Here is a 23488-nt window from a genome sequence, read left to right on the forward strand (position 1 = left end):
CCACTCAAGTACAGATTCCTTCGTGACTCTCCCAGAAGAGCAGAGGTGGTTTTCTGGGGAGGGAAATGCTCTTCCAGCCCTACCATGTTTCAATCTTCAGTGCCCTTCCAGCTGCACCATGCTGGCATCTCAACAGCTTTTCAAGGGAAGCTTCTGAACCCCTGGTTGAAAATGCAGCATTTCAGGTGCAAAGGGGAGCTACCGTTAAGTGAGGAAAATAGGGATGTGAAAGTGAGGTGGGACCTCAGGCCATCTCCTTGAACCCCTGGGAGACATATATGGTTAAAAGCAGAAAACAGGGAGGTGGAAAAGTAAGCACAAAACAACAGGTTGTTGGGATATTCCACTAAAAGTTCAAACATAGTTTGCAGTTACCTCATATTAGGGGGGGGAAATTAATCTGATTGTTTCTGGAGGCTCTCTTGCCATTAGTAAGAAATGTTTTACAAACTTACCAAAAATGTTGTCCAAAAAAGCAGATGGCCCCCAGGTACCCTTCAGACATCTTTCTTCATTCCCTGGATACATCCACAGGCATGCAGTATATTTTTCTAGTCTCCCACAATTTCTGTTTCTCTAGTAACCTTATTTCACATACATTATTGCTCTTTTTGTTTTGAAACATTTCGAACATTCATTTTGAAAACCACTGGCAATCTTGTACCAAGAGTATGAAAATAGTTCCTGTATGCAAATGGTGCATTTCCAGCCCCCTGTATCTTCTGTTTTTTTTGATCTTAAAAGCCATCTGGCTGCATAAAGGCCTCCTATCAATTCATGTAGCTATTATCCTCCAATAATCAGCTTATCAGTTCTCCTTTTTTTTTCCACCAATTTCTTACCCAAGATCATTGTCAATCCGGATCTTAATGTGGTTTGTCTTCCTCTCCAGTTCATTTGTTTGCCTCTCTCTTCTTCTACCTTGTCTTGGTTCAGTTCTCAGCCTATTTTCCTCCCGGTCTGCTCCTTAATATTTGTTCATCTGTCACTTCATTTTTCCTTTCTTTTTGTCAGATATACCTGTCCCAACACTGTTCACTTTTTTCTCCTTTCCAGCACAGCATTTCACAGCCCATTACTTCACTCATCAGAATTATATGGTGCTGTTCCCAGTTTACTTTCTCCAGTGAATCCATTGAGTTATTTGATCTCTGTCATCAGCCAACCAAATAATGCAAAATAATCCCTACTGCAGCCAGTTAGTGCCCAGCCTTTCTAAACTGATCAGTTTGTGGATTCCCTTACCAGAATTCATGAGGTTTGCTCTTGGATGGTGCCTCACACAGTTAGTGAACATGTCTAGCAGCAAATTATTTAGAAGGGCAAAAGCCATTTTAGGCATATGCAATTAAATTAAATTAAAATTAAATTAAATTAAAAAAAAAAAAAGACATGGCAAGTGCTTTAAAGGGCGCAGAGCTTAAATCTTAGATTAACGAGATGTATACAGTGATCTTTTGTAGCATCTTTTTAAAGCTGTGACTTAAAAGAAAAGACAACTGTTTTTTTTCTCTTTACTAACTGAATAGTAAGGCTGAGAAAATCTGTTTAGTCTAATCTCTGGAAAATGGATTTCAGATGATTTGCATCATGCCGAGCATTTTGTTACGATAGAATTAACATTTAAACTTACAGTTTTAAAATATGAACAATACAGTATTTTATAGTAATAAATGTGGTAGTATAAAAATATGATCAATTATGATTTATCCTTCTAATCTGTAAGTATTATAATTGGCAGGTGTTTTGCCATTAAGTTTTCCTTTTTAGTTTTTGCTTTTTTTTTTCTTCCATGAAATTTTATTATGAAACCGCTTGCAGTATGCAGGGCTATTATCAACAAAGCAGCAAGGTGTTAGTCTGTAAATACTTAATAAAAAATTCAATTTCTTACGATATTTGCAGATATAGATGAGTGCAGCAATGAAGGAACTGTTGCCTGTGGAGCTCATGCAAAATGTGAAAACGTGGATGGAGGGTTTAACTGCTCCTGTAAGGAAGGTTATCAACCATCCACAGGAAAATTGCAGTTTAAGCCAAGTGATGGCACTTCCTGCCAAGGTACATGATATTATAAAGGTTTATGTGTTATTATAGAGCTACATCTTCTGAGAAACCCACCAGTGTCTCTTTATCTTCTGTTAGATTAATCAGTGAGACATAAAAAAGAGGCAAGGCAGTCACATCTACATTTCCTGAGAACAGAATCATTTTATAAATGTATTTTTGCTAAACAGAGTGGTGAAATCCATTTGGAATAATGGATGTCTCCTCACAGTCATCAAACCTGTATTCCTCTGTAAAACTGAGCTCTCTCTCATTTGTGGGAGTCCCAAAGAAAGGGGCCAAACTCTCCACCAGAGCAAAACAAAAGCTCAGGTTCCATCCCCATGTTCCTTTCTGTTGAACAAGTAGCACATGTGGCCAAGGCCAAGTCTTAGTGGTTGAATTTGAGAAAGGAGAGCATGTGCATGGATTCAGAATGCTGGTGGTTTGGGGAGTTGCTGAGACAACAGTTTTTACGATGAGTATATATTGAATATTAATTAAACTGCAATATATAATTAGTTTCTTTTTAACTTACAGAAAACCCGAAGGCCAAGTGTGAGTTATACAAAGACTGTATATCTGAACATATTAATAGAACCTTAGCTGGAGTAAGTAACATTGGTTTATAGATTAATCTGCAAATCCTTTAATTGCTTCTGTTTGAAACTCTTATTTCAATTATAGTAGTTCTTAAGGAGCATTTAATGAATGCTTGAAGCATACAATTGAACTTAAACATGTTTACAGAAGTCTTTTTAATAATTTCAAATTATTATGAACTGGGTTCCATGTTCAAATCATGGTAATAACTTGCTCAGAATCTGTGTGTTCAGTTTCAAACAAAGTGAGTCATGATGCATGAAAAATTCAGAAGTGTGGTAATCACTCAACTCTTTGTGTAATTTCTGAAGTTACGCATTGCTGCATGTACTGATGTGCAATTATTTGCTTGTTCAGAGTGAAAGGCAGCAAGATAGCTTACAAAAGCAATGTCAACAAGTGACAAAATAGAATAACATTCTGGTATGCTACTATATTTCCTTCTCAAAGTACAGTATGTAAAGTGGCACAGACTTTATAGACTCAAAGACTCAGGATTCTAGATTCTTTCAACAGAAACTGAGATTTCCTGATGCAAATAAAATAAATAAATAAATAAAATAGTATTTATTAGTCTACAACTATAGTAATGTCTAATTTAAAATGATAAATGAAACATAAGCATAAATAAATTAAAACCGATTGCATAGGTTTGCATTTTATATTAGGCTGTTTGCCTAAGTTACCAGATTCAGAAAGATATTAAATTAAAAGCTTTTATTTGCCTATGTTTTCTTAAAATGTGTGTTAACCAAGGATATAGTACATCATATTAATATGCATACTATATTTACTTGAAAAGACATGGTGAATGCCAACATCAGGATCATTAGAGTAAGACTTTTCTTAATGTGTGGTCAAACTGAAGTCAAATCAATGCAATAACTCAAAATACCTGTTTTATGTAAATAACTCTTCCAGATTTTACCCTGTTTTTTAGCCTGTGTTCTAGTTCTACTCAGATGCAACCAAAGACAAAGTAAAACCCACAAAAGCTACTCAGTAGCGGAGACTAGGTCTTAGCAAATCCTATGTTGAGAGTGTTTTTGGATCAATAACATCTCATTAGATTTCAGTATCAGGAAGTATGAATTCTTTTCTTGTTCATCTATGACACTGGAAACTGCAGTCTCAATCTACATCTCACCCTCTTTAGCCTATTACTTCTTAAACTAATCATTTTATGTAAGTACATTTAGTAGCTCATAAATTTTAAACGGTGAGGGGGAAACAGGCAGTAGGGTTCTACTGAACTCAATGCTTTATGATCTGCATTTGAAAAAATAAAAATAAAAAACAAAAAACCATACTGCCCATCTGCTCCCAGCTCTTCAACTAAATTTTAACAGAAAAGAGTCAACTAAGTTATCATATCATTGACATTTAATTATTTTTGCATAACATTTACTAGTCCGTTTTGGAGCATTACGCTAAATAAAACTGAGCTGCTGTAGTGATAAAAAGAAAAAAAAAAAAAAAAAGTGTAACGATAGCACACAAGTTCTTTTTTTTTTTTACCATAGTTGCTTGTTAGGATTATACCAGACATGTCTCTCTTTTTTCTTTTTCTTTTCCTTTTCCTTTTTTTTTCTTTTCCTTTTTCTTTTTCTTCCTTTTTCCTTTTTCTTTTCTTTTTCTTTTTTCTTTTTCTTTTTTGTTTTCTTTTTCTTTTTCAAATTTGTTAAACTCTTTTTTTAAATAGTGTTGTTTTTTATGTACAATGCCTTCTGTTATTTTTAATTTTCAGAAATCAGTTATTTGTACAGGGCTTACTTTCGCACACAGAGGCTTTACCTGTTTTATTAACTTGTAGGTTCCTGTATTTTTCAGATTAGTCATTTAAAAACACCCCTGGAAATGCTTCAAGAAATTAATAAGAATACTTTGGGACCACTGTTACCTGTAGATGTGATTTCATATGTTGAAGCATTATCTTATTCATCGCTGAATACCATGCATTACTCAGTTCCTGACAATGAAGCACTTCGTAATACAACCATTACTGTGAGTGGATCAAGCCTTAAAGATGTGCTCTTCTTTCCTTTACAAGTAGTGTATGACTCTTACACTTAAAAATACTATTTTATTTACAGGTTTTGGTTAACACTGTGAATAATTTTTTACAAAAAGACAAAATCACAGTCTGGGAAGCCCTTCCTGTAGATAACCAAAGACAGAGCCTGACTAAGCTTCTGCATACTGCAGAACAAGCAACACTTCTCATGTCACAGAACTTCAAAAAGACAACACAGCTAGATGCTAATGCAAGCGACATAGGTAAGATAAAGAAAATTAATCTAAGGTATACTTTAGATGTGAATTACACTGAGGAGTTTTTCAGCACAATTATAAGATTAGAAATGGTGTTATGTGAAACACACAGGTGTTAATTTGTATAAATTTCATAACTAACACCTGACTTTCAGTTATAGGTATCATAATTTTCAAAGATTGAACATTTAAGCCCAGAAAAAAAACAACCTTGAGAGGCAGTGGGAAGTTGTCTTTTCAGATTGTCTTTCAATCTCTCATTATAGTCACACTGTTGTAATAAGTATGGATTCATCTTACATGCACAAAAGTATCCTGAACATAATATTCAGAGAAACTGCAGCAGAAGCTGGAATTGCTCTTTTAAAGCTTTTTGGCTCTTTTTGGTTCATTGAAAGAATTTTAAATAAACTTGGAATAAGAATGTGAGTCAGATCTTTTGTGGCCTTTTTTTCAAAGAAATTTCTAATTGTAAGAGAAATTTCGAGGACAAGAATTGGGTATATTATATCTTAATATAATATATATCTTGGGTTTATTTTATCTAACGGGTATATTATATCTACAATATCTTATCTGCACCATTTTGCTCTCTTCCTGTATGCTAATTTCTTCACACCAAATCTTACCAATTTTCCTAGGATCCAGAATAAGGGTAATACCAGTCACTTTTGAAAACCATACTCTAATAAAACATTGTCAATTTCTTTGCCTATGATTACTCATTCAATTTTGTTTTTCTGAATGTGCCCAAACTGGATCTGACCTGATTTCAGATTTTAGAATCAGAACAGTCCTTCACTGTCTCTTACTGGCTTGCCATATCATAAAATCACTTGAAGGGAAAGATCCGCCCTTTGTTCCAAGGCAGATCAAGACAACTGTTCTTCTCTCACCTTTCTGAAATTAAATTAGCGAAAATGATCCAGAAAAAAAAAAAAAATAATAGGGAAATAGGGAGTGATTTGTTCTGTGGAATAAACTCTGTAGAAACAGAATTATTTAAGTTCAGAATAGTTCTGGGTCTGCACTGCAGCAGATCCAGAATGGTGCCAGGAGCTCTTCTCTTCCTCCCTGGTTGGAGGCACAGGCTTTCATGACCATGAGAGGTTCATGAAGGTGGAGAGGAGAGAGAAGTGAGGTGCCACTTCTGGTGGTAGTGTAGACGGCACTTAGACCAAGGTGACAAAAATAAATACATAAAGAAGAAGAAAATAAAAAAAATAATAATGAGAATGGGAAAGAATCTCCAAGTCAAATTCTTGATCATTTTCTGGCTTATCTTGTTCCAAGAAATTCTATGAGCTCTTTTCCAAATTAGTCCCAAACAGTAAAATTGTTTGCTATTGATTCTCAGCATTAATATGTTTTCTGTGGGGCTCATATATGTCCCACACATCTATTTTGGGACAAGACTACAGTGTTACCCCTCTCTCTCTCTCTCTCTCCATTACTTTTTATGGTGCAAGCTCTTGAACTACAAGCTTTTCAAAACTCTAACTGCAAAAAAAATATATTTCTTATGTCCTCGCAAACATTTTCTGACAGCTGGTCTATCGAATAGTTCATATTACTTTTGTGTGCTGTGCTATAAGCAATGCAGATGGTCTAGCTTAGTGATAGTCCTCCATCAGTCAAGTTTTAGATTTGTTTATTGTTATTTAATTTTGTTTTTTAAAAAAGACCTGATTGCCTTCTTTTTGTTCCTGTCCTGCGTGATTGAAACTCAGCACTATAATGAACCAAGTAAAGAGCTAGATGTCTTCTAATGTAGTTTTTGTCCTAAGGGGTGATGCTTGTTTGTTTGCTTTTTGACAAGACATATCATTATTTCATGGTGCAATGTGCATTTGGTATCATGGATAGATAACTATAAAATATATACATTTCAAAAATTGGCTTTTATCAAAAGTTACTATTCAGTAGAGAATTTTATGCTTTGCTTTTTATAATTGTGATTTGTGGTCCCTTTCAGAAATGCATTTTTAATAAAGCAATAGTTCTTCCTAAAGTAACTTACATTATTCTTTCCAGTGCCTAATTTAATGCAAGGTAAATAAAAGACTATATTTTTCATGGAAAGAGTAAAAAGTATGAGACCAAAATGTATGCATGGAAATCACAAAATCTAGAGGTTTAAGCAAACATGCTATATTAATAGCATTTTTCTTGAAAAGTTTGGCACCATGATATATTCTTAAAATTCACAGTAATTATACAATGCAATAGCACATTTATTAACCCAACTGTAAATTATCTTAGACCATAATGTAGCTGTGATTTGTACAGTATTTCAGTATTTTTTTTTCTTTTGCAGCACTCAAGGTTTTCACTTTTGATTCACACCACATGAAACACATTCACCCTCATGTATACATGGGGGGAGATTATGTAAAAATCTCCCCAAAAAAGAGAGAGGAATCTCATCCTAATGGTAAGAAACAAAGATTAGAGAGCTGGGGGGGGGGGGGGGGGGGCGGGGGAAGGGGGAGGTAATAAATGTCTTGTATAGATTGTACCTACTACCCAAATGTGCAGTTTACCAAGACTGAGAAGCAGCCCTGTTGATTACAGTCAAGGCATTTTTATCACCAACTCACCTACCCCTTTTTTATCTCAACATTGTTATTTCTACTGTTATTTCCAGTGACACAATGAATGTCTCACAGGGATGACCCATTCATTTTATAACTGGATATCGGTACCAGGGTTCTGAATTTTATCCTTTTCTTACCCAGGGATCTACTGTCTAACTTTGGACCAGCCCCTTCAGCTCCCTGTGTCACTCCAAAAATTGGACCATCTTTTTTATTTAGAGAGTAGCTCAATACAAGAATGTGTTCCCCAGTATTAAAACCAAGAGGCTGAGATCTTGGCTTGGACCTCCAAGTACTGCAGAAATGGCTTATCGTTCATGATAGTCTATCACTAAAATAAAATGAATGTGTTTAAAAAGCTTCAGAATGAATGCACCTAAACCAATAAACACCATATATATATATATATATATATATACACTTATATACACATATATATATATTAACTCTTAATCTTCCAGATAATCCAAGCTTCTCTACCTATCAGCACCTACAATTAAGGTTTATCTTGGTATAGGGAAGAGAAGCATGACATTTTCTCTGATCAGTATTGCACCCTAGAATAATTTTGCTTTCTGTTTCCTTGTGTCATCTTCTAGCTTGACTGTAATAGAAGTCAAAGCAAGCCATGTACTTCAGAGGGGTCCAGGTCTGAGCTATCTTGGTTCATGGGACCTGATACCACGTGCGCATCGAATTGTTGTACAGCAGCAAGCACATATATTACTCTAGAAAAAAAAAATGCATATATATCTAATTAGAATTTCCAGCATGAACACACATTTGTAATTCTAATGGTAGTTGCATTGTTTTAAATAAAGCTATATTTCATTCTCTAAAACATTTTTATAAGTATTCTACAAAGATTCCATCTGTTTTGCATATTTTATGCAATAGCAGTAATAATGTCTATTGTTTATTGTTTCCTTAATGTCTTCAATTTTGTTCTTCTATAAAAAACCCACAAACTACTAAACATGGTCTGTTTGATTTATAGGCACTGTTGCAGTTGTCTTTCTGCGGTATAGCAATATTGGTTCTTTGCTTTCATCGCCTAAAAACCGCTCCTTGAAAGATAGTTCAGAACAGAGGCAGACAGTAAGCTCATCAGTTATAGCTGTTGCAATTAGCTCAAATCCACCTACACTCTATGAGCTCGAGAAAATAACATTTACCTTAAAGTATGCCAAGGTAAGTTTTTGTTTGTTTGTTTGTTTTTTATCAACTTCAAAACAAAACAACAGATAATTGTTGTGTGTTATGTAACCATACCTGCAGTGTATGATATATTGAGACATAATTCTGTTATTTGCTCTTGTGAGTTTAATCATATTAGAGAAATAATGATCATCTCAAATGCGGCATCCTAAGTGCAATATACTAAATACTATACTGCTGGAAGGTTCTATTAGACTAAAGCAAGGAGAACAATACCATCTTTGCTGGACTGCAGTATGAATAAAATGTAGTTGCCTGAAGCAGAGAATATTACAGGTTCCTCATTATGTAGGTCTTTTTTTTTTTTTTTTCCTGAAAGTTTATCAGATAATTAAACATATATACTGGGGGGAAAAAAAAAAAAAAAAAAAGGAAAGAAGTAATGTTTCAAAACTAATTCGAAAAGTTATCTTGCACCTAGGAGGTAATAGCAAAACCAATAGTATAGCACCGTTGCAACTTCTGAAATCTGAATACATTACTCTAAAACTGAAAGTTTTACTTCCAGTATACAAAGATTTTTCTGGCTTTACTTGTATGTGAAGAACATTCTTACATGGAATGAAGACCTATCTCAAACATAACAAGAAAGTGACTCTATGCGGGGAGGTGGACATAAGGACAAAGTGTTAACCTTGTTTGCCCAGCTTTTAGAGTTACTTGCCTTGTAATATTTGAGATAGTGATCACATTTCTATAAATGTGCATATATTTATATGGCATCTGTTACAGTGGGGACCTGATCTTTTATTAGTGTTAGTATGCACTATCATTAATAAATAATATTAATGATCTTATTCATCCCTGTCATCACACCTGATACACCAGGTGTGATGTGACCCTGGCTTTCTCCCATATTCTTTTGTAAAATGGACAGAATAAGTCTCAATTTTTGAACTGCTCATTTGGAAGGGGCTACAAACAGGACAAGCAATGTGGCAGTAACCTTGCAGTTTAGTCCATGTTCAGCAGGTGCAGGAGTATACATGTATATAGTTTTCAGTAGGTAAAAATTCCAGCACCTTGGTAAGTGCCAGAAGGGTTCAGTAATCTGATTAGCCTGCATGTTTGGTGGGATGTTAGCTGTGTGAATAAAATGCTTCCTTTCTGAGCCATATTTTAATTGCTTGGAATAGGCCTTCCTGAATGTGCTTTTTGTTTCCCAACCTTCCAATAGCAACATGCAATTTTTAATGAATTGTGCTGGGTAATGTAAGAAAGGTCTCTTGGTGGGAAATATCCTGCCTTTTGCCATCAGTAAAACATCTTGTTTCTGTTCCAGACTGCAGATAAAGATATTAAATGTGCGTTTTGGAACTACTCAGCAGACACAATGAATGGCAACTGGGCTACAGAAGGCTGTGAGCTGACACATTCCAACTCCACTCATATATCATGCAAATGTAATCATCTGACTCATTTTGCTGTTTTGATGTCCTCAGGTGGCTCTGTTGTAAGTGCTATTTTAATTTAGTGTTTTACCCGAAACTTTCTTCCATCTTCATTCATTATTTTTTATTGCAGTGCAATTTATGTACTCTTTCCCCTTTAGATTGTTTTTGTTTGTTTGTTTCTTTGTTTTTTGTTCAACAAACACACAATTTATTGTGCACAGGGCAAACAAAATTCCTCCCACATGTGTTTGAATTTCCGTACGTCCTCTCTGCAGTATTATAGAGCAGTGATGCAGCAATGGATCTTGTTCCAAATACACAGTCTGTTGTGCTTATTTTTGGTGCACTGCTTTTAATTTTAAATCCCACTTTAAGACTATCTTGGGATTTAACTGGCATTCATTGGTGGTCAGTAACCATATGGTCCACAATTTCTCTCGCACAAAACTTTGCCACCCATTTGTCTAACCTTGGCATCTATAAACTCCTTTAAATGCTCTCCTGAGAGTTTGCAATAGCATTATCAGAAGAGCATAATCAACAGTAAAAGGAATGAATTTTATGACCATTAAACATGGGCACTCATGACTAACAATTTGTGAGAATGAGTACTCAGTTTCTGACCATCGTACTTTAAGAGGCCCCATAGATTTCCAAGGTGTATGTGGGGATCTGCAGGAGCTTAGGTCCTGCCTCAGGAGGCAGCTTTATAAGTTATCAGAACTGACTGCAAGCAGAATATTAGCATGAATACACTGTATTGAGACAGTTCTCTCACGCTGTGAATTTCATGCTGATAGAGGCTGTTTCCTGCTTTCTAAATAGCATCCTAAGTCTTCAGTTCAAATTTAAGACCTTTTCAGGTACTTATATAGTTATTTGGAAAAGGAAGGATGGGAGGAGGATAATCTCTGGTCCTTTATTTAGGAAAAAAAATACTTAGATGTATTTTGGGATGGCTGAATGCTATCCTTATGCTGATGAACAGTCATGTATTTCAGAGATTCTTTGTGCAAATACCAAGCAGCAAATGTAACTGTGTTTCTATACAGAAAATACATCCAATATTAAAATAGCCTGTGTTTGTTTAGAGAACATTCATGTTACATATCTGGAATAGCATTTGTTTGAAGTGATTGTTATTTTGGAGTCTTGTTTTGATCATGTTGTAAATTCAGTAAGACGGTTATTCAATTTTGTTTATCTAAGTCACTGCTGTGATAAGTCTTCTTATATTAGAAAATGTTCGTGTCATATTAATATATGTCCTACTGCCAGCATGTTTGTCATTCAGTAAAATGATCTGATTTTAAAATCATATTAGGAGATACTGATGTTAATAAGGTTTTGGTAGAAAATATCAGAAAATGCAAGAACAGTAACGTATATAGTTCTTTACTAATTTCCCCTACAGTAATATCTGCCTCACAAAAAAAAAAAAAATTAGATTATCCAAAATGTGCATTTACAATGAAGCTCTACAAACATTTTTGATTAATATTTTGTGCAAAAAGAAGAAAAAAATCTGTATTATAGAATGTGGTCTTTCTTGAGAATGTACAAAGCTATTCTTTTAAATATTATATTATAATTTTCCCCCAGGGTGTTACAAATTATAACATTCTTACAAGAATCACTCAGCTAGGAATAATTATTTCATTGATTTGCCTCTCCATGTGCATTTTTACATTCTGGTTCTTCAGTGAAATTCAAAGCACTAGAACGACAATTCACAAAAACCTCTGCTGCAGCCTCTTCCTGGCAGAACTTATTTTTCTGATTGGAATTAATATGAACAATAATAAGGTGGGTATTTTTCACTCGTTGTGGCTTGACTTAGTGCTGGAAAATAAATATACTGTATGAGATACCATCTTCCACCTATTTCCAGTTCCTTCTAGTATCAATATGAATATTCTAGTGACACTGGCTTCTTAAGTCTAGTAACAGGAAATATAAAACAGTCACCTGAGCATGCTGTTATCTGGAGTAGAGCTGTCATCTGAGCTGATGTAAATTGACTTTGCTCCATGGGTTTCATTTAAACTTTGTCACTTTAACCGAGACTGTGGACTCAACGTGTTTGGCATTTTCCCATCTGTTTAAATGCTGCATAAACCAATGATGGTGGCTGTCTGGATGATGATTTTCCCTAAAACCCAGACCAGAGCTGGAGTCTCAAGGTAGACTTTGAAACATTGCACTGTTGGATGAGGAACTTTTGCTTTCTAAATGTAAAGTTGAATCGTTGTCACTTTACGTACAAGTAGAATTGTTAATTCTTCCATCTCAGATTAGTTTTAGGAAATTTAATTATACATAAGTTATCAAAAAATAATAAGAATGAATAAAAATAAAAAACTTGTGAAGCCTATTTGTGTTACTATCAAAATCATCAAAATAAGCTTTATCTAGATCAGCAAAGCATGTAGACTACTAAGGTGTAACTGTGGAATCAACCTTGTGTGGTGGTTCTACTCAGGTGGGCAGCTGAGCTCCACCACAACCGCTCTCTCACTCCCCCTCTCCTCAAAGAGGAAAGGGGAGAAAATACAACACAGAGAACTTGAGGTTTGAGATGAGAAAGGTTTAATTAAAGGGAAAGGGAATGGGGATAAGAAAAGAAACAAAAGAAACAATAAGTCCGCGCGGAAGCACAGAGAGAGGGAAAAAAATAATTATTCTCTACTTCCCATCAACGAGCTATGTTGGGCCACGTCCTGAGAAGCAGGGCCTCAAAATGTGTAGTGGTTGTTCAGGAGGAACAGCCCCCTCCCCCACGAGAGCCCCCCTTTATATTGCTGAGTGTGACATCAGGTGTTATGGAATATCCCTTTGGTTGGTTTAGGTCAGCTGCCCCGGCAATGTCCCCTCCCCATCACTTGCCCACCCCCAGCCTGCTGGCTCTTGGGGGCTTGGAAGGAGTCCTGATGCTGTGCCAGCACTGTGCAGCAACAGACAACACTGGAGTGATATCAGTGTTGTTCCAGCTGCAAGTGCAGAGCACAGCACTGTGTGGGCTGCTGCAGGGAAAAGGTGACTCCAGCTCAGACAGACCCAACACACCTTGTCAGTTTATTTACACAGTTTTTCTGGGAAGGCATTCTTCCATTTTAAAAGTTGAATGTTATCCTCTTATTTTACTATTTACTACAGTGAAAACACTAATGAACAAGTGTTCTTGAGGGTACAGGTCAAGATTCTTGTCAATCAGCTTTACATCTGTGTTGTTGGGCCACCACTTGATCATTGCTAGGTTGCTGTGCTTATGCTGTAATATTAAGAGAGACATACTAATAGAATTATGACTCTTGCTTTCTCTGGTTGAATTTCTAGCTCTTCTGTTCAATTACTGCTGGATTACTCCATTATTTCCTTCTAGCTGCTTTTGCATGGATGTGCATTGAAGGCATTCACCTCTACCTTATAGTTGTGGGAGTCATCTACAACAAGGGTTTCTTGCACAAGAATTTTTATGTTTTTGGCTACGTCAGTCCAGCTGTGGTTGTTGGGATCTCTGCTGCACTGGGATACAAGTACTATGGCACCACAGAAGTGTAAGTTGCTGTTTTTGATTTCAAATCAGCGTACGTGAGAAGGCAATAGTCAAAACAGCCTTGCACATTTCAAGATGCTTTGTGCTGTTTATTTTTCAGATGTTGGCTCAGCACAAAGAATAACTTTATATGGAGTTTTATAGGACCAGCATGTCTAATAATTCTTGTAAGTATAATTTTCATTTTTTATTGTAGTACATAAAACCAATAATAAAAGGTGTTTAATAATCACCCACCCATTGCCAGCATAGCTGTGAGTGCTAATTATAGAGCAGAATTGGCTAATTTAGACCCTTTTATAGTGTCTCTAAATTGTTTATATGCTGTACATCTTAAATACTTCACTAGCCTGAAAAAATGAATGTTTGACAAAAAAGGAAAAAAAAAAAAGCTTAATATAAGATCAGAGCTTTTTTTCCTCACTTGCTTTCTCTTTTTTTCAGTCTAGTGGTTTGAGAAAAGTATTTCTAGTTTTTAAGTAGTATCTTTGTATGTCATTGGCATCTCAGCATGGCTCGGCAGGAGGTGTACACAGACACTGTACTAGCAGACAGATAATCTGGTTTTTCAAATGTTGTATGACTTAATCTCTTATCAGTGATCGGTCATCTTTGTAAGATTAGACTGTCATCTTTATGGTTTTATCACTCGCATGTACCCTGTCATCATCAAAGCTATTTTAAACTAAATTGCGACGTCAGAGAAAAGAACCCACTATTTCACATGGGCAGACAAGTCAAGTATTGATAGCCCTATTTCAGCTGTGAAGAAGGCCTTTTTAATTCTTATTGGAAGTGGTTTCAAACCTGCAAATTTGGCAGGTATTATATGTTCCATTCTGAATCAAGACATTTTTGGTGTCTCAAGAGCATTTCTAAGTGCTATAAAGTTTAACAAACCATTCGAACTGTAATGGGGCATTATTTTGTATGACTAGGTTGACAGTGATTGGGCAATAGCTGGAGCTAACAGAAGGAGAAGGTACAATGGTGAAGCCTTATAAAATCTATGGTCAAGTCAATAATAACCCTTCCTTTTTAAGCTGATGGTGATAAATGTGAGGATTTGTATAAGGAAGAAGTGACAGGGCCCAAAACACACAAGATGATAGTAAAACAGTTTTATTTCGGTGCATTAGATGTTTCAAAGATAAATAAAGTATCAGGTATAACTCTGGTCCAATTTCATCCCAAGCTCCTACTGTAGGCTGGGGGTAGGCTGGGAGCAACCTGCCAGATGCAACCAGAAGGTGATGACTCCCCACTTCACCCTGCTGGTGAGCACAGCAGAATTACAGAGAGGCAAGGTGCTACAACCTCCCTCCGCTTTGTGCTTCTGGGGTCAGATGGCACTGACAGGTTAATATGGGGAAAGACCAGCATTTTCTGAAAATTCTTACAGTTCTTAAATTTAAGTTGGCAATTTCCTTTTACATCTTTGGACCTTATCTCTTTCTTCCATGAAGTCAGCTTGCAGGGTTGAGATATTTTCTTGTTGCTTTCCTTCCTATACCTCATCTGGCTTCAGGTGAAGATTTATGATCACTGACATATAACTGCACTGTTAGTACAAGAAAGCTATGCTATCAAATCATTAAAAATGGCCAAAATGTATGCATCTGCAACCTTGTTTTCAGCTCCAGATGAGCTGTGTGCGCTATGGGACCCTAGGTACACAGTACAGAGGCAGAGCAGGTCTGTGTTGGCTCTGAGATAAGTCTAGCTGGCTGCAGAGGCACATCCTGCAAGCTGGGGTTTGAGGTCCATAGCCTTTCTCTGAGGCTACAGACAACTTAACTTCTGTTATGAAGTAACAGAAGTAGGTACAGGTCCTATGTACAGATGAACTCTTCCTATGGAAGAGAGTAGCAGACAACTGGTGTCTTTTTCTGGTTTCCTTGCCTAAGTTAAGCCACATAAAGGGGCTGTAGCTGGACTGGGAACAGCCCTTCGGTTGTTTTTCTATGTTTGGCTTTGTAATGGAAACATTTTGTGAATACTTGTTTTCATAGTATTATTTCTCTTCATAACCATATACATGTGCACTACTACACTGGGGAGGAAACACACCGCATTTTCAACGAACTGCTTAGCCTGCTGTGTGATTGTTTTTTTCAGAGGGAGATTTGAGTACTTGTTTTTAAGGGGCAATAGCAACTGGAAGCTTAATCTGCAAGAGGGAAGTTTTCAAAGAGAACAGGGAGCTACCTCAGTCCTATCCAAGTTATTCTCTGTGGAAAATACGGAAAACCTTGTGAAAATAGATACTAACTTTAGAAGATGAAGTTGGTGTTAAATGTCTGCTCTGTGGAATGTGTGCTGGTGACACTATTTCTGTTTCCATTGTCCAGCCTTCCTGTTGAGTTCACTGCATGGGCGCTGTGACAAAGACTAAACTCTTTCCAAGGTAGTGCCAGTCAGGAAGTCCTTTTAATTACAGAGGCCTATCTTTCTAAGATTCCCAACTTGTCCATAGCTAATTAAAGAGAAAGAAGGGGAAAAAAAATAGAAAAAAAAATAGAAAAAAAAAAAAGACTAATTAAGACTAATTCCTTTGGAAAGGAATGTTATTTTTATTCTGTGATAACCAGATAGAGGACTTCAAGTAGAAAACCATGAACTCCGGCAGCTTCAAGCTCACCTTTATTTCTGAGATTCATCTGCTAATGGCATTGATTCTACAGGTTTTCCAAGACAGCCTGGAGAGTTTGGATAGAAAAACTCTGGAGAGCCACTCACTGCAAAGCTGATTCTTCCACAAAAAAAAAACATTAAAATCATTGTCAGCACAAAAGCCCACGTACTCAAATGGTGCTTTCAGTTTCTGTGAATGGGGCCCCAGGAGATTTGTGGTTTGGATTGTACTGGAATATGCTGTTGAAACAGCATGTAAATGATGAGGAACAGAACTGGTTCTGAACCAGTGGATTCTCTGTCTCCAGGCACGTTGTTTCAAATACATGCTTGGGCTTTAAATCTGCAGTAATAGCAAAGCATAAGGAGCTCAAGTGTTTATCAGGAGTACAAACTAAGTTCTCCTCTGATTGCTAAGCAGTAAGACTACTTCTGAAGGTGTTTGCTTATTAATATTATGGTCCTATTAGAATTCTTAAGTGTAAAGCAATGGCCTTATTGATCCCATCTAAAAATTATTATTAGATTGGTGACTGTACATGAAAAAGAGTGGGTCAAAAACTCTTTAGCAAAGAAAGGGCATTTTAAACCTTTGTAAAGCAAGCTGCAAGCTGAAGATAATTTCCACAACTTATTTCTTTCTCCTAATACTTGTAATCTTTAGAACCACAACCATTTTAGCTAAAACTATGCAATAGATTAGATCAAAGCATACAAGTGTGGTGAAATTATTTATAACAAGTATTTAAAATTTTAATAGAAAAGTGAATTTATCACAAGCTTTAAGGGACAAACACACACCAAAACCTATGCCTGATTGAGGCAAATATAAATATAAGCTCCAGAGATAAAAGGTAGGAAAGAGAAAAAAAAAATCCCTAGAACATTTTGTTTTCTTTTGCAATACACTCTTAAAATAATAATCTCCCTGCAATAGGAAATGTCTAGAATGGAAATAACCATTTTTTTTGCAGGGTAATGCAGCTGCAGTTTTGATGAGCATGTAATGTCAGCCAAAAAGAGACTCCTTCCCATTGTATAGGCCTTCTGCAAGGCTTTTCCCACCTCTCATGACTGCATACACTGCATTGAGTGCAAGCAGACACATGTAAGGGCTTTCTTCCACATCGCTGACATTTGTGGGAACTTTGTTTTTCAAACACCTTGGATATGTACCTCCATTCATAACTACTGTGAGGAACAGCTATATGGTAGATGTCCAACCAGTGGCAGAAATTATGCTGTTTGGAAAGGCTGGACAAAGACTATTAAGCTGTACTTACCCAAAGTCTGAGTGTTGTGGTTCTGCTCAATTGGGCAGCCGAGCTCCACCACAGCTGCTCTCTCCCCCTCCTCAAAGAGGAATGGGGAGAAAATACGATGAAAAGGGCTCAAAGGTTGAGATAAGGACAAGATCACGCAGTAATTATTGTAACAGGCAAAAAACAGACTCTGCATAGGGAGATAGTAAGATTAATTGCTTATTACTAACAAGCTAGAGAAGTGAGAAACAAAGGAAAGAAACCAAAAGCACCTTCCCCCCCCCCATCCACTCTCTTCCACCTCCTCCCCCTGAGTGGCACAGGGGAATGGGGGTTATGGTCAGTCTACAGCGCTTCTTCTCTGCTGCTCCTTCTCAGTCACTCTCGTCCCCTGTGCTGTGGGGTCCCTCCCACGGGATGCAGTCCTTGATGAACTGATCCGGCGTGGGCTTCCCACAGGCAGCAGCTCTTCCAGAACTGCTCCAGATATGGGTCCGTACCACGGGGTCCATCCCTCAGGAGAAAACTGCTCCAACCTGGGTCCCCCATGGGCAGCAGCTCCTGCCAGGTCATCTGCTCCTGCGTGGTCCACGGGCTACAGGTCTGGCCCAGAATTTGCTCCAGCAGGGGTCTTCCTCCTCCACTGTGGTCTCCACGGGCTGCTTCATGGAAACCTGCTCCACCGTGGTACTCCATGGGCTGCAGGGGGACATCCTGCTTCACCATAGCCCTCACCACAGGCCGCAGGGGACTTCTGCTCCAGCGCCTGGAGCGCCTCTCCCCCTCCTTCTTCACTGACCTTGGTGCCTGCAAGGCTGTTCCTCACTCCTCTCACTCTCCCAGCTACTGTGTGGCACAGCATATTTTTCCCTGTCCTAAATATGCTCTCACAGAGTCACAAAACAACATCGCTTATTGGCTCAGCTCTGGTCAGCAGTGGGGCCCTTACCAAACATGGGGCAGCTTCTAGATCCTTCTCACAGAAACCACCCCTATGGCCCCCTGCTACCAAAACCTTGCCATGTAAACCCACTACAATGAGCCATTAACAGGAAAATTTGGAAGAGAATCACTGCTACTCTATCTGTAATGACAGAGGACCCTTTTAATATGCCTCTTTCTTACAACATTCTCTCAAAAACTGTTTTGTTGAGATTTGTGCAAAAATTTCAAAGGGACATGTGATAACTTGATTTGCACTTTTGCAGTATTGACAGAGATGTGCAGACTTGACTGTTCCACCCACTATCACTGCCACAATAAATTGTCATACCCCTGTGAGGAACCATGACTCAGAAGTTTGACATGTAACATTAACAGGTGTAATTTGCCATTTAACAGTATAAATCTATCAGTACTTTTTGTTGAGACCACCTCTGTAATGACAAAATACAGACTTGTTCTTTGAGGTTGGAACATCCAAAATTGCACACCATCCAAATAATCCTGTATGTGGCTTTTATCCAAACATCCTAGCACTGTGCAGGATGCTCTTGAGTTGCTCTCGTATGCTCCTCTTTGTTTTACTCCTCTAGTATGTGTTTTCAGGGACCTTGAAGGTGTCTGGCTCAACTTCAAGCTCCAGTTTCTTGAAACAATTGGTAATTGTAGTGTTTGGAACTACAAAATTGGCTTATAAATGGACTCTGCAATTTGCAGAGCATTCTTGTAAACTTGACTTGGAACATACAAGCCAAGAGTATTTGTTGGGAGAGGTGGCTTAAAAAAGCCAGGTTCTTTTTATTAAGCATTCCTATATGCAATAAATGTAATTAATAATCAACTTTCAAGCAAAAATATTCTAAGAATTGCAGTGATTGATTAACCAGACTGTTTTGAACTTCCCACCTATAAATGAATGGGTAAATGAATAAAATATACAGATTGCAGTTGCAAAATATAAAAAAGAAGTGACATATGAGTGATGAAAGCAGGTTAACAGTAGAGTAATGCTTTTCATTAAAGAACTGCCTGCATATTCATTAGAGCTAGTCAATTACTTAAAAAATATATTCATCAGATAATTTATTTGATTAATTTTACCATTATTTGTAAAATAATTTATTCAACAACAACAAAAAAAAAGGTAAAATTAATGGAATAGTGCATTCATCAAATCTTATTGGACAGCTCTAATACTTACTCAGTTCTGTACATTTCAGTTGACTCAGGATTAGCAATACTGCTGCAATCAATGCAGAAAAATTTCCTGGCAAATCCATTACTCTGCTGTTTTCTCATATAATCACAATTTTCATGTACTTAATACTCTAATCTAGGCCATTCAAAATGAACATCTTTCTTGTAGAGAAGTAAATATTCAAAGAGTTTGTTTTGTTTTCTCACACTTCAATATTTAGCATGATCTGACAGTCCATTGCTCCCTTTTAAATTAATTAATTAATTAAAAATAAAAAATAACAGCCCCCCAAAGCCAATAATCCCACATGAATGCAATCAGGTACACTGTCTCCTTAGGCTCCTTCACATTATTATTCCTGTTCTCAGTGAAGCAGGTCATGTTCATTACTCTTGATATGTCTTGATATTCTAAGGACTACTATGGAAAAAGTTGTTTGACCTCTGGCCTCCGTTATAATAAACCATACCACCATCTCATACTTTTTACTGAATATTTATGATTTGGGAAATTCTGTATAGCCTGTTTTTTTGTTGTTGTTGTTTTGTTTTCTGTTTTATTATTATTATTATTAATAATAATAATAATAATAATAATAATAATAATAATTGTTTGTTTTGTTTTTCCTAAGGGTTACTTGTAACAAATGCCTCATTATGTTTCTGAGCTAGATGAGGAAAATATATTCTGTACTGTTTAGTGTATGAGTTTTAGAAAATAGCTATTTTAAACACTTTTTATATCTACTCTTGTTCCTCAGTCTGCCTTTTTAGTGAAAATAAATTTCCTACTGGGACTAGCAATGGCTTTATTATTCTTTATGAAAAAATAATAGTCCTTTTTCATTAGTCCCTCTGTGGTTTCAGTTAAAGGTGTCTCCATGGCATTTCTTATGCCATTGTGGATAAAGTGGAAATAATTAATTACACAGTGGCATTAGAGACTGAGTCTGCAACTTTGCTTGAAACAAATTATTTCAAACAGCAATGTTGTTCAGCAAACAGCAATACCTGCTAAACAGTCACTGAGTCTGAAAGTACTGGTCCTGTTCTGTTGACAGGATCAGCTTTAGTCTCTAAACCACAGTTTCCACACTGCCATACCAATGGATGCAGTTTCTCAGCAAGGCCAGGACCTTCAGAGGAAAGCGGTTTTTCCTTCTTTCCCTTTGACCTTCAAAACCATCATTAAAGTCCCTGATCTAAGGTCCCTGGAAATACCTGAAAAAAGTCTGTGACCATTAGTCCACAAAATGAAAATTGCTTTCTCTTATGTCATTACGTAGGAACGAACTCATCCCACTATTTTAATGTATCTGTGTATCTTCAGCCTCAGTGGATTTTTGCAAGAATGCCACAATTTTCTGAACTGTCATATGTTTTATTATTATTATTATTATTATTATTATTATGTTCTTTAATATGCTTTCAGTGATTCTTTGTTGCCTTGATATAAATACAATTACCATAAATCATACACTTACCCTAAATTTTTCATTGAGAGGACTCAAAATTTGCTATAGATAATTAACAGACTGATGTTTTCTGTACTTACTTAATAATTACATACTGACTATATCCACACTGCATATTTTCTCACTCAAATCACATTTTCTTTCACTCTTCTACTGCCCCTTTGGTTCATCATTTTCAGGCATTTAGAAAAGTAAATTCATATTCACAGTAGTAATTTCATGTGAATATTCATTTTGGAAGAGAAGTGGTCACTGAAAGAGCTTTTTGTGACTTTGAGTACAACCATAAGCCACAGCAGGCAATTTTGTGACCATATCCACAGCAGAATCATAAATACTTCTAAAAGGCAAAGGGCCAACTCCTTCGCAGGATCTGGTTGGCTGTGGAAGGCATGGACAGCTTTCTGCCCACTATTCATAGCTCAAAAATGGCAAAAGTAGCCTGTTGTCAGACCCAATATCTCAGTCACACTCCTCTTGCGGTATACATTCTGGTAGCTCTTCCATTCACTGGAGCTGCTTGTGCTAAAAGATAAAATACAACTATTTCAGTCCTTTTCAACTCTAAAAAATGCTTCTGCAGTGCTCCTGCATAAGGCTTCAGATAGAGTGTAAGACAAGTTTACATTTGTACATGGGAGAGGTCTAAGATGTAGTCTGAATCTTTGATGCACCTGGAATGAGTGCATCAAACAGCCTGATTTATGTAATTACCAACTCCCAAGTAAGTACACCTTCTCAGAGCTTCTTGGAAAAGGAGAAAAGCATATCTAATTATAATTATACTGAGAGCAAGACAGATCCCTGTCCTACCACTGTATCTACTTGGGCTAACATTTATGGCCAAGGTCAGACACAGTTCTATGTTGGCTCATCTCTCCTGCTCTTGGCTGCAGAACTGAGGTTAAATTAAAATATTTAGGTCGGTATGTGTTTAGCTTTGCAATCCAATAAGAAAAAGTACTGAATCCAGAAGACTGGGAGAAGCTGTTTACTCTGATGAAAAATATAAACTCCCATCTACTTATTTATTTATTTAGAGTTTTCTATAAGTGTTCTAAAAATATAAAGAAAACTACTTAGTTATTAAATTGAGTCTAAATCTACAGCTTGAGGTATGTAAAAGAACAACTTTGAAATATTCATGTATTCATATAGAAAGAGTAAGTCTATGTGAAAACTATGTATTTCTTGAGACAGGGTCTGAAATAAACAAATTTAGCTGTGTTTTCACTTTTAAACAAGTGAAAGTATTAAAATCTTAGAATCATAAAAATCTAATCCTGCATTGCTGAAAATATTTTCCCAAAATACAGCCTGGAGGGGTTTTGTTAATGTTTTTGTTACATTTTCTACTCCCAAATAAGGCTGCTGTTGTATACCTAAAGCATTTGAGAAGGTATATTCACTGGGGACATGATAATGAGATAAATCAGTGAGGAGACAAACCCAGACTGTTTGACTGCCAGCTTGTGTCCAATTTTATGCAATTAATATGGCATACATTTTCATTTTGAAGCTTAAGCTGTTGTATTGTTAATAGCTTAATTCTGTTCTCCCCTGACTGAAATAACGATGACCCACTGAATGTTGTCATTTTATCCAGCCATTAGCCAGACAGACAGAGAGACAGAAATGTATTGCTCTCTGTGGCAGAATTCAGACCATCACAAGCTCATTAATTCAAACGCTCATAATGAGGGTCATTGTAAAGACTGATACAGATACAGCTGCTCTGAACTTCAGACATTTTTTGAAAGAGACAAATTCAATATGATATATGTAAAAAATTCAAGTATATGCCTAAGAGAGCAGCAGGAGAAATTTTCTCATTCTTTTTTTTGTGAGATCTGACATCAGCATATAGATGGTTTCATCAATTATTGAGACAGGGACTAAGAAAGGAAAAGGGAATGATTTGGGGGCTTCATTTTTTGAAGTTTGAATGTAAAGTGCTCAGACTGAATCAGAACTAGTATATCTGAATCTTTAGAATTAGCTGCCTCTTTCTTATACTGGCCTTTCTTTGTAACACTGGAGAGCCTTAAAAGGCTGCTGTTTAAAGTGTTTTAATAACTTTTGAAAAGCTGGAGTGTATCTTTTACACAAGAATATTGTACATGAAATTACATGAAATTCCTTGGTCTCATATTAAACAATTACTCCATTGTTAAAACAAGAATTGTCTTTAGATAGTCCTGGCTGAGAAACTGCAGGCTGAGGGAGATCCAGGTCTCCCTGCTCCAGTGAATATTTAATTATTTATATGGCATGGAATGGATCCAGCAGGGCT

General features: G+C 36.7%; 1 protein-coding gene across 6 annotated transcripts in view; it reads left to right on the plus strand.

The window, feature by feature from the left end:
• ADGRL4 (adhesion G protein-coupled receptor L4) overlaps positions 1-23488 on the plus strand; it is a 165221-nt gene that overhangs the window by 132566 nt on the left and 9167 nt on the right. For 3 of the 6 annotated variants that reach the window (XM_072041522.1, XM_027462410.3, XM_027462409.3), the window contains 8 exons: positions 4480-4653; positions 4743-4926; positions 7238-7354; positions 8515-8708; positions 10018-10188; positions 11732-11935; positions 13466-13686; positions 13786-13852. In XM_072041522.1, coding sequence (XP_071897623.1) covers positions 4480-4653; positions 4743-4926; positions 7238-7354; positions 8515-8708; positions 10018-10188; positions 11732-11935; positions 13466-13686; positions 13786-13852 — 1332 coding nt within the window. Of the gene's footprint in view, positions 1-1905; positions 2062-2586; positions 2658-4479; positions 4654-4742; positions 4927-7237; positions 7355-8514; positions 8709-10017; positions 10189-11731; positions 11936-13465; positions 13687-13785; positions 13853-23488 lie in introns of all 6 variants that reach the window. The other 3 variants (XM_072041521.1, XM_038183025.2, XM_038183026.2) reach the window with 2 other exon arrangements.

Source organism: Anas platyrhynchos, chromosome 8 (genome assembly GCF_047663525.1).
Source record: "Anas platyrhynchos isolate ZD024472 breed Pekin duck chromosome 8, IASCAAS_PekinDuck_T2T, whole genome shotgun sequence".
Classification (NCBI taxonomy): domain Eukaryota; kingdom Metazoa; phylum Chordata; class Aves; order Anseriformes; family Anatidae; genus Anas; species Anas platyrhynchos.